Source organism: Corythoichthys intestinalis, unplaced genomic scaffold (genome assembly GCF_030265065.1).
Source record: "Corythoichthys intestinalis isolate RoL2023-P3 unplaced genomic scaffold, ASM3026506v1 HiC_scaffold_23, whole genome shotgun sequence".
NCBI lineage: Eukaryota > Metazoa > Chordata > Actinopteri > Syngnathiformes > Syngnathidae > Corythoichthys > Corythoichthys intestinalis.
In genome coordinates, this window is record NW_026651592.1 from 432038 (window position 1) to 448132 (window position 16095).

The 16095-nt window shown below is 37.0% G+C and overlaps 1 protein-coding gene across 7 annotated transcripts in view; it reads left to right on the forward strand.

The window, feature by feature from the left end:
• Window positions 1–16095, forward strand: part of LOC130911193 (teneurin-4-like) — a 599534-nt gene that overhangs the window by 209825 nt on the left and 373614 nt on the right. For 6 of the 7 annotated variants that reach the window (XM_057828990.1, XM_057828991.1, XM_057828993.1 and 3 more), the window contains one exon: window positions 14942–15154. The exons of the other annotated variant lie outside the window; for it this stretch is intronic. In XM_057828990.1, coding sequence (XP_057684973.1) covers window positions 14942–15154 — 213 coding nt within the window. The remainder of the gene's footprint in view (window positions 1–14941; window positions 15155–16095) is intronic. 7 annotated transcript variants of the gene reach the window in all.

Below are 16095 nucleotides of genomic sequence, written 5' to 3' on the forward strand. Positions count from 1 at the left end.
GCCAACATACTCACACTCACAAGGGATCCACAAAAATACTGGGTTCTACACCTCACATGGCTGATTTGTGTACACTCCACCCTCCCTCCCTCCAACCCCATTCTTTTTTCCTTGGTCATCAGGCCCCCCACATGGTGTCAACCAGAAACACATCTTGCTAACGATAGCACCAACATATTCATAGTTAGTGTAGGCGTTCAATGTATTTCTTGTTGTTGTTTGTACTTCTTCTGTCTAGTGCTGCAACGATTAATCGATTAACTCGAGTATTCGATTAGGAAAAAAATATTACAACTAAATTTTCCTGCCTCTAGTATTCGTTCAATTAAAGTGGCATTGTAATGGTTTGTTTTGAAAGTGTTTGCCTTTAGTTTCATTCATTTGGGTGGATACATTGCCCTCTAGTCTGCCTCATTTCACATGGCTGAATCCAGCTGCTCCCTGATAAGACCAACATAAGCTCTTTTTTTTTTTTTTTTTTTTTTTTTTTTAATGCATTCGTAATTTAAAGGTATATTTAGCTATTTTTTGTGGGAAAAAGTTTTAACTATTTGTTAAGAGCATTGTAAAAAAAAAAAAAAAAAAAAACAGCATTTTATAGCATTTAAACTAGCGGACTTTTGCTATTTGAGTTAGCCAATTGTTCTTTTGTTGTACATATATCCTCATTTATTTATTTTTTTTTTTATACCGTTTGAGGCTCAGGTCAGGTATTTTAATTTTTTATGTTCCTTATCCGATTACTCGATTATTAGAACTAACTAGTTCATCAATTAATCGAGTCCTGAAATAATCGATAGCAGCAGGCCTACTTCTGTCCCTCTCTCCTTCTTTTCTTCTGTCCCCCCATAACCCCTTATTGTTCAATGCTTTCTACTAATAAACAAGGCATGTTGAATGATCACAATGGGAGCATGTCCCCATGTGATACATTGGAATGGAATGGAATGGAATTTAATTATCATCATCATCGGTATCATTGACAATCATTGACAATTACAAAATGTGATATGATTTGCCCGAAGGAACCGAAGAAGAAGACAAAGACGGACGGGATGAAGCATGTGCTTATCAGTTTCCCGTCCCCCATACAACTAATGACGCACATTCAGGCATGGAACATACATCAAAACTGTACAATAACACAATCAACAATCTGGGTTTAGTAAAATAGCGTCCAGTCAAGCAGCTCGATTAATTTCAGGACGTACAAGGTTTTGGCTTTGTCATGTCCCTGACATTTTTGCATCTGTTTGCTGTGGAACATTTTGTTGTGGCTATGTGTGTGGCAAAGTGATTATGTGTTATCACAGCTGATGTGCAACAACTGGCGCACACAAAGGTCACTGTAACAGTTTCATCAGACATGAATGTATAAAATCAAACAACATGCTATTTCATCTAAGTCTCCAGGTTTCAAATTCTTTGGAGCCGTACTGGGAGTCGAGCTTGCTGGCCCTGAGCGCTTATCGGTTAAGATAAGAGAGTGCTTCAGGAGCTCAGAGTGCGTCTGTACACGATGAAGGCTGAGCAGCGAGTGAAAGTGTTCAGACAAATCAGACTTAGATTTCCATTCTCAGTGTCAAGCAGCTGAACAGGACTGGTTAAAAAATTTTAAAAAATCAACCAATAATGCAATCCGATAAATATATTCTTGATTTAGCCTCTAAATGAGCGCAATCGACCCAGTTTTGTCCAATTCTGCACCGCCACCTTAACCCCTCCTCTCTCTGAAGCCCCTGTCGCATGAGAGACGAGTCACACAAAATGCTTGAAGTCATGGCGGCTCCATCACAAGCGTGCGTGTACTTTTCCGTGTGTGAAACAAAGAACGCTCTCGCTATCTGCAAAACATGTACTACAGAAGTTCCACGAGGCAGAAAGAAAGCATTCTCATTCAACACCATTTACCTGATCAGCCATTTAAAACTGCATCACAAAGATTTGTGGAATGAATACGAGGCAACATTTTAACGGCCAGATCTTTATTTTAAAGGGGAAGTTCAGAATTTTTGACATTAGGTGTTGAGGCAGCAAAACAGAAAAAAATGTAAAAAAAAGTAACCAATAAATTACTTTGAAAGTAATTTACTGTAATTTTCGGACAATTATCCGCTACTTTTTTCCCCTCATTTTGAATCCTGCAGTTTATAGTCCAGTGTGGCTTATTTGTTATTTATTTGAGTTAATAGGTAACACTTTATTTGACAGCGGCGACATAAGACTGCCATAAGACCGTCATAACAATGACATGATTATGACACTGTTATAGGCATTAATGAATGCTTATGGCAAATGTCAGTAACTCATTTGCTCCCAAAAACGTATAAATACATTCTATTTTTTAATTGTTTCAGTTTCCCAAAAACCTATTTATACGTCTTTTACGTTTTTTTTTTTTTCACAAGCGACCTCTCTAGGTTCTGATGCAACTTTGTTCCAAAGCACAATGCTCAAAATCCATTTTAAAGCAATAAAACTGGCCACTGGAGGGCAGTAGCGCATTTGGTAAGAAATCATATTGGACCATGAAAGGAAGCGAGGAGCGGAGGCGTAACCCGCGGAATGAACGGTCAGGTTGCACGGCCGGGGCGCTGGTGGAAGACGACCGAATGGATGATCAGGAGCACGTCCAGGATGCCAGGTGTGGGAAGTCTGTGTAGGACGATCGGGAGGATGTCCGGGATGCCAGGTGATGAACGACCAAGTGCCACAATCAAGAGGACGTCCAGGATGCCAGGCGTTGGACAACCGAGCAGAACGATCGGGATTACCAGTGTAGCGGATGATGTTGTTGAGTCTGTGTTGCTCGTTAAGTAGAGTTCGTGTTGCCGTTTTCAGCCGTTCGTGTCTCTCGTGATGCTCTAGTGTCTCGTGACTCAGCCGGAAACGCGCACAGCTAAATTAGTTCCCCCCAACACAACATGCCCCACACAAGTTCCCTAGGTGAATTCTGTTATGAGGTAGTGGTCACTACAAAAGACAGATTAAAAAAAATCTATCTATACGAGACAGGCGGTAATGAGGGAAAAGTTTACCCCGTCTGGCAAGACAGCTGCGGCCACAACAGCTTCATCTCTTAGTTCAGTAGTTTAGTTATGTGTAAATAAATTGTAACTTTGCTATCAAAAGCTCTATTTGTCTTGTTGTTGATGTTATCTTGTAGAAGGAAAACATTATTCAGATGTTTGTAATGACACAAAAGCAAGAAATAGCTGTGTTAGAGTCAAAGTTATGTTTGAAATGTATGCTTTTACAAAAAGCTCAATTTCTTTGTTTTTTCATCAGAAATTGGAAAATTGCTCAAACTAAGCTATTTTCTAATGCTGATTTCTAAAGAATGGGAAAAGATATGAACTATTTTTTCCTGCTGAAAGAAGAGAGTCTACTCTTTCTTTTGGTGGGTTCCATTTTTATATAGCAATAGAACAGAATTTTCTTTGGGCTTTGCAAAATCAGTCAAAATCCAGTAAAATGGCCGGGAGGGAAGGGGGTTGCTCCAGTGAAAATGGCTGGGAGTGAATGAGTTAAGTATCGTTCGGCAAATTATGTCACCAACAAACCATTTTTGTCCAGCTTGGATCTTTTACATCTATTCAAAAGTGGGATAATTTGCCAGATGACAAAAAATGACATCTGTCATAAGCATTCATTAATGTTCATGGCAGTGTCATGTCATATTTAATTATGATGGTCTTATGACAGTTTTATGGTGCCACTGTCAACTAAAGCGTTACCAACTACCAGAGATATCAATTAATGAAACAACTGGAAGAGTAACTGAAGAAGTAATCAGCACAGAACATGAATTTTGATTGTTATTTACGTACATCTGTTGCGTTGCAATGCATGCCAGGAGGCATGTTGGACGGCAACAGTGTTGACAGCAGGTGGCAGCATAGGTTGAATGTCTCCCCCAAGGGAGCAGTGATAGTCAGATGAAGCTTCTTGAAGAAATGAAGCTTTGCAGTCAATTGGTTCTAAGCTTCATGGTGGTTCATTTGGTTTTGCCAATGTCAAATCAAGTGCTACCGGTAATGTCTTATAGGATAATTATCCCATTATCCCAGTGCAGCTTATTTATGAAAAAATGCCGTTTTCGTGTCAAATTTGGTGGGTGGCGGCTTATTGTCAGGTGGGCCTTATAGTCTGAAAATTACAGTAGTTACTTTGATAATAAAGTAATCAGTAAAGTATCTAGATTTCTTTTTTTTAGGCGTAATCAGTAAGGGTGTAACAGTTCATGTATTTGTATTGAACCGTTTCGGTACGTGGTGATCGGTTCGGAACAGAGGCGTACCGAACGAGTTTCTAATGAAATGTAACCCTTACTTTTCGAGGCTGAGTCGATCGGGTTGCAGTTTCTTTGTGTTGATTATACCGTATTTACTCCGTCTGCTCTACTATAATGAGGACCAACACGGGAGGACGGTATAACCCAGATACGTCAACGGCGCGACAACGTGGCCGCCGCGAGAACGCAGTGAAACGCGGGCGTTAAAGTCAATCAGCCAATGCACACTGGTCGCAGCTCAGCCGCGGGTTAGACGCGTCCCAGAAGCGGCTCAACACGACGCACGCGAAAAGAACGGCAGAGTTTATTATTTGACGCGAGATGCGACTTTCCTGCGTCAATACTACTACCGGTAGCTAGGATCGGGCGGACCAAAAGTCACTCGAGTAAAAATACGGTGGATCTGGTTGATTTTCAAACTAATATGCAATCGTAACCTACTTTTTGAGTCCATCAGATCTCTTGAGTGGTAAATCGGGGCACAGTTGACTTTGTTGATTTACTGCTGTCTTCGCTGCTATAATAATAACCAACACGGCCCCGTGTTCAATACAAAACCCTCCTACCACAACAAAACAAGTAGGAACTAATATTCACATAGGAAGTAAAGTTATACAACATAAAATATACAATATAAATGAATACTACATCACATTTGTAAAATATAAACACATAATAAAATAAATAATAGCCCATTTAAATAAAATAAATTGAAATGAGCTAAAACACCTGTAATTAAATAATAAGAATAATACACAGATCCTGCTTACACAATTATATTTATTAATTTCTGTGTGGCGCTTTAACTTGAGAAAATCCACCAATAAAGCTTTTGAAAACCGTTCCTAAGAAAAAAAAAAGATTCATTTAGGCATTTCATTTGTAAAATACATGTTAAAATCTTTGTCTTGGGGATTGCTTTTCTCTTTAGCAGAGGACTTCTTTTTTCTGAAAGTTGACCAATACGCAGGGTCTGAAAGGCAAATTGTTGTTGAATTATCTTTAAATACCCGCCACTTTTTGAGCAGAATTCTAGCTTTGTATAGGCTAATGTTCCTATTGTTGAAAGCACAAGCGTAATAAAACAACTACCACATTTATATTTTGCATTTTGTTTTCTTATTGTACCGAAAATGAACCGAACCGTGACCTCAAAACCGAGGTACGTACCGAACCGCGATTTTTGTGCACTGTTACACCCCTAGTAATCAGAAATTAAATTACTTTTTCAAGTAATTTGTGACAACACTGATCACAATAGTGATGTGGTTTGCAGATTATATAAGGAACTTTGGATATATTTTATTTTTAAATGTCCATCATGAATAAACCTTGAAATATCAAGAAGTTGTGATAGGGGAAAATTGCATGCATTTTGGTGTAATTTTGGCCATTTTAAGTTGTAAAGACCAACCTGTTCTCAGTATTTTGTCTAAACTTGAACCGCCAATACAAATGAATTGAAGTTCCAGTAATGTAAAGAAGTTAAAAAAAAAAAAAAAAAAAAAGCATGTTAGGAAATATTCCAACCATCTGAAGCGGCAAGCTCCAAGAAATGATTGCGATCGGAGAAAGAAAATTAAGTATTAAAGTACGCTCTTGGGATTATGCAGAGGGAAGTTTCAGTTTAAAAGTGATTCTTCACCGGAAATTATCTTCTTATCCATTTGACACAACCCAGAGGGTGTTTTTGCATGTTTTTATGCAAAGTCAGGCATGACTTTCTATCCATAAGCGGATTTTAAGGGGTGCCCGAAAAGTGTCATTGCATGTAATTGACTTTCCTATATATACAAAAATAGTAAAGCAATAAAACTGCAACAAAAATGAATTAAATGAACAAAAAATATATACTTTTATAATAGGTCAAAATGATTTTCGAACAGATCATGTGACTAGCACCTTAGATGGTTATTTGCTTTGCATATAATTTTCATTAAAAATATATATTAGGGGAGGGCAATTTAATTTTTCAAATGATTATTTTCTTTGATTTAAAATATTTAAAATATTTAAAATAATAAATATAACTTTTTGAGGGATTAAATGATTGAGACACAAATGTCCCTTAATAAGGCCTAAACACAAAAAGGATTGCTTCAGTCAAAGAAAACTTTTTCAATGAAAAATTAAGTGTTCAAATGAAATGTTTCTATCTCAAATATTTTTTCGCATTCAAAAACTTTTTCTTTGATTGAAATTTTCTTTTTTTGATTGAAGTGATTTTTCTTTTTAAACTAGGGGTGTCAAAATTATCTCATTAACGGGCAGTAATTAATTTTTTTAATTAATCACATTAAAATATTTGACGCAATTAACGCACATGCCCCACTCAAACAGGCTAAAATGACAGTGTAGTGTCATGTCCACTTGTTACTTGTTTTTTGGTGTTTGGCTCCCTCTGCTGGCGCTTGGGTCCAACTGATTTTATGGGTTAGTACCATGAGTGAACATGGTGTAATTATTGACATCAACATTGGCGAGCTACTAGTTCATTTTCTGATTGAAATTTTTACAAATTTTAATAAAACGAAAATGTTAAGAGGGGTTTTAATATAACATTTCTAACATGTACTAACTAACTAATCTTTTAAGCGCTACAAGTCTTTCCATCCATGTATCGCTTTAATGTCAAAAATGTTAATGCATCTTGTTGATTTATTGTTATAATAAACAAATACAGTACTTATGTACCGTCTGTTGAATGTATATATCCGTCTTGTGTCTTATCTTTCCATTCCAACAATAATTTACAGAAAGAAATGGCATATTTTATAGATGTTTGAATTGCGATTAATTACGATTCATTTTTAAGCTGTAATTAACTCGATTAAAAATTTTAATCGTTTGACAGCCCTATTTTAAACATATGTATATTTTTAAGCAACTTATATTTTGATTAAATAATAAAGACAAAAATGTCCTAGCCAAAATGTGGCTCAAACACAAAAGACTTCAATCATTTAAAAAAATAAATAAATAAAAAAATAAAATTAAAAAAATCAAAGAAAAATAGCTTTTACGTGCATTTTGGGGGGAATTTTTTGAGTTTCAAATTTATTTTTACCTTCAAACACTGTTTTTTTATTGAAGCGATTTTTTTTGGGGTTGACAATATATATTTTGATTGAAGCAACTTTTCTGGATTGAATAATAAAGACACAAATCTACCTCCATATGGCTTCAGTCAGTGGATACAATTTTTGACGGTGGTAACTACATTGACACGACACCGGCGGGCGTTCCGTATTCAATGGATGATGATCTCGGCGAAAAGTATAGCTGTCCTAAGTAGCCTGATTTAGAATTCCCCTCAAGAATCAGGCATGCAAATGTGCCACCTTTCAGCAAAATTTCGCCGTTTTGAAATCAAAATGGGTCATTTTTCTGAATCACGTAGATCCGAGGAGAAAAAAATGTGGGGGGGCATGTCAACGAGCGAGTGAAACCGTTAACTTCAAAACCGTAGTCCAGGCTCAAAACTACACTCTATTCCTATGACCTAGACCTATCACTGCCACTCTCTTCTCGTGACAACAAATAACTGACAAGCGTGAGAGACGGGAGCACAGTTATCGCCAATCAGCAATGAGGAGGCGGAACCCCTCTCCATCCCAGCTTCTCGCCTGGACCCGTTGGAGATTGCGGCAAGCTAAGGGCTTAATGTCAAAAATTGTTAACTTCTTAAAGCTAAAAGTTTGAGTGATGGCCTATAATAGTCTTCATAAATCATTCAATCGTGTCGTTCGATCAATTCCTGCGCTTGTAATGGTGTCTATAACACAAGTATTCGCTTAATTTCTTGATAATTGACTTCAGATAGTCCTTGATATTTCACCGCCTCGTCGAACGCAGTTACTCGAAGTAGCGTTAACTGCGGAAGGGCTAACAAGCGCCTTTCACACAGGGCTTGGCTAGCAAAGTTAGCGAACGTCAGTTGGGATCTGAATTGTCACCAGTTGGCGTTGTGACGAGTTATTTAAGGCCCCTTTGTAAAGCTCTTGTCAACGATAAAAAAAAAAAAAAAAATAATAATAATAATAATAAATCATGAGCAATGAGGTAACTAGAGTGATGAACTAGCGCCTTCCATACAAGTCATGTTCAGGGCTTTGTTAGCAAAGTTCTGAATGGTCACCAGTTATTTTTGACAACGAGTTGTTTAAGGCCCCTCTATACTCTCCGATAATTACAGAAAGGGAAGAGTTTTGCCTTGTTGTGGAGGTCGTTTCATTTGTTTAGCCATCGAGAGTTTATCAAACCGGAGAGCTCCGCTACAGGTCGCATTTGAAACTACCCCCATTCCCGCGCTGTTCGTACACCCCCCCGTTCATAAAACAGCCTACAGGTGTACTTCTGTTTATCCAGTATGATGCCCTATCAATCGAAGTTAAGGACCATGGGACTAATTGCTTTGGTTGAATGTACATAAAGTTATGATCACTAAAGAGTTAATGCTTTTTATTCAAATCTATCTATCGATCGATCTATCACAGAATAGTTAAGTGAATGGAATTTATACTGTACCTGTAAATTCATATTTTATGCTGTACAGGTGTTCTCTGCTTAATGCAAATGGGACATACTGTATATTTCATAATTTAGATTTTGTACAATTTGCTACTTAATTCGTCTTACAGTATATGTTCTGATTTCAGGATGAGAGATTTAGACTTGCATATGTTAAATTATTATGTACTGTGTTTAATTCGAGATGTCCCTGGTTGCACTATGAAATGCACTTTTCCGGGCATGTAGTGTGTCCATGTTACTTTGTCACCTTTTTCAAATCTAACCAGTTTGCATGCCTGAGAATGATAGGAAACAAAAAAACGCTCATTGTCAACTTATTATGATTAGAGATGTCCCGATCATCACGTCATTTTCAAATTATCGGAATCGGCAAAAAAAATATCGGACATGCCTTTTTTAATATACATATATATATATATATATATATATATATATATATATATATATACTGGACTGTCTCAGAAAATTAGAATACACAATATTCTAATTTTCTGAGACAGTCCTGTACATTAATCCACCATTTCAAGCAGGGGTGTCCAAACTTTTTGCAAAGGGGACCAGATTTGGCGTGGTAAAAATGTGGGGGGCCGACCTTGGCTGACGTCCTTTACATAGAACAATATACAGGACTGTCTCAGAAAATTAGAATATTGTGTATTCTAATTTTCTGAGACAGTCCAGTATATATATATATATATATATGTATATATACAGTGTTGTTAATAACGGCGTTACAATATAACGGCGTTACTAACGGCATTATTTTTTTCAGTAATGAGTAATCTAATTAATTACTTTTCTCATCTTGGCAACGCCGTTACCGGTACAGAGGCGGGAAAGGCGTGCGTTACTATGCGTTACTAAGTTGGTTGAATTAAAAAAAGTCTGAGAGAAACGGACTCACGGGGACGAGAGCAGAGCAGGAGTGGGGAAGACGCCGTTGCAACCGCGATGCTAGGTGGCTCCAATAATACCTGACTGCAGCCATAGCCGACAAACTACACCCACATGACACGGTAGATATCATATTATAGAACTAGATTCAAATGACAGACACTGCTGCATTGCCAACATGTTTTAAGGACTACATGCGTTTGTAAACAGCCGCCATCTTAAAGCAGTAGACCTCTCAGGAAGGCCCTGATGTAGAGATCCTTCCTAGCGAACCTAAGTAATTTTTTTTTCATCTAAAATGCTCCTAAATTGGCAAAATCTAAACTTAAATCTATCTTTAAATGATGAAACAGTTTTAAAACTTACACATGTTTAAAGTAGAGAGAAGGGAACTAATGCAATAACGGGAGAAATTTTAACAACTTTAATGATTGATTCACAACTTTAAATGACTTCCACACATAGCAAAGGTTACTAGCTAGTTATCGCAATTCCCTTGTGTCTAGTTAAGTGGAGGGTAAAGAATTGGGCTAGGGCCAATTGTCCCCCAAACCCTTTAAGCTTCACATTGTGTGACCTGTGTTGTTGTTGTTGTTGTTTTTTTTTTTTTTTTTTTTTGAGAAAAAAAAATATATATCACTAGTTACTTTGCCAAGTAACTAATTACTCTTACATTCAGGTAACTGAGTTACTAACGCAATTACTTTTTGGGAGAAGTAATTTGTAACTGTAATTAATTACCTTTTTAAAGTAAAATTAACAACACTGCATGGCACTAAATGCGTTAGTAGACAGCCGCCATCTTAAAGCAGTAGACTTTTTAGGACGGCTCTGTTGTAGAGAACCTTCCTAGCGAACCTAAGTAACTTTTTATCTAAAATACTTCTAAATCGGCAAAATCTTGACTTGAATCTATCTTTAAATGATGAAACAGTTTTAAAACTTTCATATGTCGAAAGTAGAGAGAAGGGAACAAATGCAATAATGGGAGCAATTTTAACAACTTTTAACAGTTGATTCAGGGTAAAGGGTAAATTAGGGTAAAGAATTGGGCTCGGGCCAATTGTACCAAAAACCTTCACAAAAAACTTCACATAGTGTGGCCAATGTTTTTTTTTTTTTTTTTTTTGAGGGAAAAAAAAAAGTAATTATCACCAATTACTTTGCCAAGTAACTAATTACTCTTACATTCAGGTAATTGAGTTACTAATGCAATTAATTTTTGGGAGAAGTAATTTGTAACTATAATTAATTACTTTTTTTCAGTAAGATTAACAACACTGTATATATATATATATATATATATATATATATATATATATATATATATATATATATATATATATGTATATATATGTGTGTTAGGGCTGCAGCTATCGAATATTTTAGTAATCGAGTAATCGACTGAAAATTCTATCGATTAATCGAGTAATCGGATAAAACAAATATATCTTTAGGTGAAGAGCAATTATAAATATACATGAGAAAACAAAACATTTCATCTAATCTTGAACCATTTTCAGTCAATCAATATTTTCGATGTATATTGTTGAAAACAGCCAACAATTGCATCTCAGATGTAACTAGAATTTAAAAAAAAGACTAATTCACTGCTTTCACTCAAAAAACTTTTAGATCTTATTAAAAAATATATATATATCTTACCTAAAAATGCTGTGACGCTTGATAACACACATCACTTAAAAGTTAGGATTTTTTTCCTACGTGTTTCAATTGAATTTCTCTTTGTGTCAAGCCATTTTTAAGTTCTAGTTAAGTTTTAAGTTAGTCTAAACTGTAAGTCCTGATAGGATTTTGAGTTTTTGCAGTGTTCAAAATAAATGTATAATACAGGCTGTATTGGAGCACATTAGGGACCAGTGCTACTTGGTGTTTTATCCAGCAATGACTACTGAGCTAAAATTGATAGTTAGCATGATTAAGTTTTTATTTTACACCCTCATCACTCCACAATGCTATGTTATGTTAAAGCCTGTATGTAAGACACGTTAGCCACGCATCGACAGTGGTCATAATTAATTGAAACCTAGCCCTCCGCAGGGCTAACGTTACGTGAGCTAGTACCGACAGTAACGTTAATCTTATTTATTAGCGCTTAGCGCTCTTTATTAGCGCTTAGCGCTGTACTGCTTTAAGATGGCGGCTGTTTACAAACGCTGCCCAGACGTGGCCCAGTCTGTCATTGTGCATCTAGTTCAACATACATGTGATCTCTATGAGACGCATCAGACGCTACCTGTTACCAATGCAGCATGGTGCGGGCTAGTATTTAGCAACGTCGGCGTCGTTTGTGGCGGCTGTCGGCTGCAGTAAGTTTTTTTTTTTCTTCCCTTCTTCCTCTCCGCACGTGACAGCGCGTTGTCCCGCAATAAAAGTAGTCCTAGCAAAACGTGATGCTTAGAGCTGTCAAACGATTACTCGAGGTGAATAAAATTACTCGGATCAGTTTTTAAACTCGAGTTGCTCGAGTACTCGTTTCAGCTCTAATATATATATATATATATATATATATATATATATATATATATATATATATATATTAGGGCTGTCAAACAATTAAAATTTTTAATCGAGTTAATTACAGCTTAAAAATTAATTAATCGTAATTAATCGAAATTAATCGCAATTCAAACCATCTATAAAATATGCCATATTTTTCTGTAAATTATATATATATTCTGTGAAATAATTTGTTGGAATGGAAAGATAAGACACGAGATGGATATATACATTCAACATACGGTACATAAGGACTGTAGTGGGCATTTCACTCTACTGTCATTTGAATCTGTCTATGCTGTCCTCACTCCGAAGCGTCTACTTTTTCCAAAGCTAGACAGCTAGTGAACGACGCCTTAATAATCAGACTTCTTCCTTTTTCATCTGAGTTATTAATAAAATGGCCTCAAACCACTGTCCTTTTTAGACCGTAGTGAAACTACAAAAAAAAGTACACAAGCATTGCATTAGCAACAACGTTAGCTTAGCACGCTATACAGGTTCACTAAACATAAACAAAAAGCATCTCATAAAAAAATATAACATTTCGCTTACTAACATAATATGTACATTCTTTACAACAACCATACTTACGGACAAATCCTGTCCAAGGATCATATAAGCACAACATTACAACGTAGGCGTCAGCCCGAGGCGTCGTGCAGCCATATTGAACTGGCAAGAAAGCAATAAACCATGTCGCAAAGCGACCACAAGAGTTCGCTGTTAGACAGCACAAAAAACCTTGCTGTAACCAAAAGGCAGAATAATGTCTGAGCGGGACATGTGCGTTAATTGCGTCAAACATTTTAACGTGATTAATTAAGAAAATTAATTACCGCGCGTTAACGCAATCATTTTGACAGCCCTAATATATATATATATATATATATATATATATATATATATATATTTTTTTTTTTTTTTTATTTTTTTTTTTTAAATTAAATTGTTTTCTAATTAACGTTACAGACAAAATGTCTTACACTCATCCAGAGTCTTTAGTTTTGGCTTAAAGTGGGACTGTCAAATTTATTGCGTCAACGGCGGTATTAACATTAAAATATTTGACGCGATTAACGCGTGCGCTGCACTACCCACTCACGCATTGTTGCGTTCAATCTATAATGGCACTGTATTACGTATACATTGAACTAAAAGGCAACATAAAATGAGTAGAGAGAATTTTGGCAGCCTTTGAAGCCTTTTTTTAATTGGCTAAAGCCTTACAATTCAATCAGCATTACCGTGAGAAGCAATGTGGGGAAGAAAGGTAGTAGTTGATCTTTTTTCTTAACACCCTAATTTATTTCTCAACGCTGAGAAGATATATCAATTGGTACCATTAGGCACAGTCATGGTTACACTTCCCATCATGCATTTGGGCAGAAGTTAAATGGCTGAATTATCATTTACTGAAAGCTCATAAAAATCCACTAGATGGCAATATTTAGTCACAATATACAAAGTCACATTTGTCCTTTAAGAATTACAAGTCTTTCTTTCCGTGGATCCTTCTCACAGAAAGAATGTTAATAATGTAAATGCCATCTTGAGGATTTATTGTCATAGTAAACAAATACAGTACTTATGTACTGTATGTTGAATGTATTTATTCATCTGAGTTTTATTCATTTTTTGCTTAATGTATTGCCAAAATGTATATGGGGCCTGATTTAACTAGATTGCCGAAGTATACAAACTGATTGAAATAAACCAAAATACATTCATTGGAGCATGATATTTCTAAATTGCAAATGAAAAACCATTATTTGAGTAAAATCTATTTTTCTAATATATCAACAAACAATTTTAATTAGAGATGTCCCGATCGATCGGGTCCGATCACGTCATTTTCAAAGTATCGGAATCGGCAAAAAAATATCGGACATGCCTTTTTTTAATATATATATATATTTTTTTTAATTAAATCGTTTTCTAATTGTATTTAACGTTACAGACATAATATGTTACACTCATCCAGAGTCTTTAGTTTAGGCTTAAGGTAGGGTTATCAAATTTATCCCGATAACGCGGTTATTAATTTTTCAAAAAATGTATCACGTTAAAATATTTAATGCAATTAATGCATGCGCTGCACGACCCACTCACGCATTGTCGCGCTCAATCTGTAATGGCGCTGTTTGACCTACAGAGAAAGCTAAAAGGCAGTGTAAAATGAGTAGAGTGAATTTTGGCAGCCTTAGGAGCCTTTTTTTAATTGGCTAAAGCCTTACAATCCCTCTCCCAAATGTATATATTTGCCCGAGTTTTATTAATTTTTTTCTTAATGCATTGCCAAAATGTATATGATCGGGAAAAATTATCGGGAATGATTGGAATTGAATCGAGAGCAAAAAAAAGCAATTGGATCGGGAAATATCGGGATCGGCAGACACTCAAACTAAAACGATCGGATCGGGAACACAAAAAAACATGATCGGAACAATTATTATAAATATTCTTGTAAGTTAATTTTTTTGCTGACACTGCATTTCGGGGTCATCTAATGTTGGGCCTCCTGCCCCAAAAGTCAAACTCCGCCTATGCTTTCTACCTCGAGTAACATCTTGTTGTTGCCGTTTTTTTCTTTATGTGATTATCGTTGAAGTCTTGGATTTTTTTGTGTGTGATATTTGGGTGTGTTTGCCACCCACCCACTGCCCCACCACCACCATGTGTCGTTTCTGTGGTCCGCAGGTCCTCCGCTGCTTTGTTCCTCCGCCTCCTCCTCCCCTGTTGAGCAGCTCCCGTACCCTCCCCCTTGTGTCGCGGCCAATCACGGCCAGGGGGGGTTGCTAGGTAACAGTGCGGCTCAGCCAGCCCGGGACTCGGAGTCGGAGGATGAGTTTGGCCCCGGTTCATTCTTAGTTAAAGCCGGCTCGGGGAACTTGTACGCCGCTGCTGCTGACGGTGAGTGGTCTCTCAACTCTGTTTGCTTTCTGGAGGCCCGGCCTTCCAGTGATCCGTTGTGTTGTAGGTCGTGCCGATGGCTGTGGGCGAGAACGCGGACCTTCTGTTTTTTGCTGTCCGCTTGAAAGGGTAGAAAGTTTTTGAGTTGATACACAGCCTCGGGAAACGGGTGGCGAGCCGGCTCTGCGGGTTTCAGATGTTGCTTTCAAAAAGATGGATGATTTGGATTTCAACAAGAGGGATTGGAGTAGCGGTTGAAATCTCTGCCTCGCAATTGTGATGGTCTAAGTTAGAATCCTAGGTCTGGCACCTTGTTCCTTGCAAGAATTCATGGAGGTATATTTATTTTATTCATTGACAGTAAGAGTGGGAACATCTTGGTACTTCAGGATACGATACGATTTGCGATACAAAGCTCACGATAACCATGATCTGACGATACAACGATTATCGATACATTGGTCAGGAAATCATTCTAGGATATTCTACAAAGAACTAATAAACAGAAAAACAAGCTTCTGCTGTGAATTGGAATGGGTTTATCATTAGTAGACGTTCAATCCGTTTGAAGTGGGAGGGATGGCAGCGAATGAACATCGATATTCATTCACTGCCATCCCTCCCACTTCAAACGGATTGGACGTCTATGACCGGTAGTGGCAGCCAATGCCAGGCAATGAGGTCATTTTGGGCCATTTAAGGTTATTTACCTGTTCATTTTCAGTTACTTCCAGGGGTGAGTGGGCCAGAACGGTCAGGAATGCAGTTCCGGTATAAGTTTCAGGGCCAGAACGCAGATCCGGTACACGGTGCTTTGCTTCCGAAAATATGACGTCAACTGTCAAAATGCTATGTAAAAAAATAAATAAATAAATAAATTAGCGCTGTCAAAATTATCGCGTTAACGCGCTGTAATTAATTTTTTAAATTAATCACGTTAA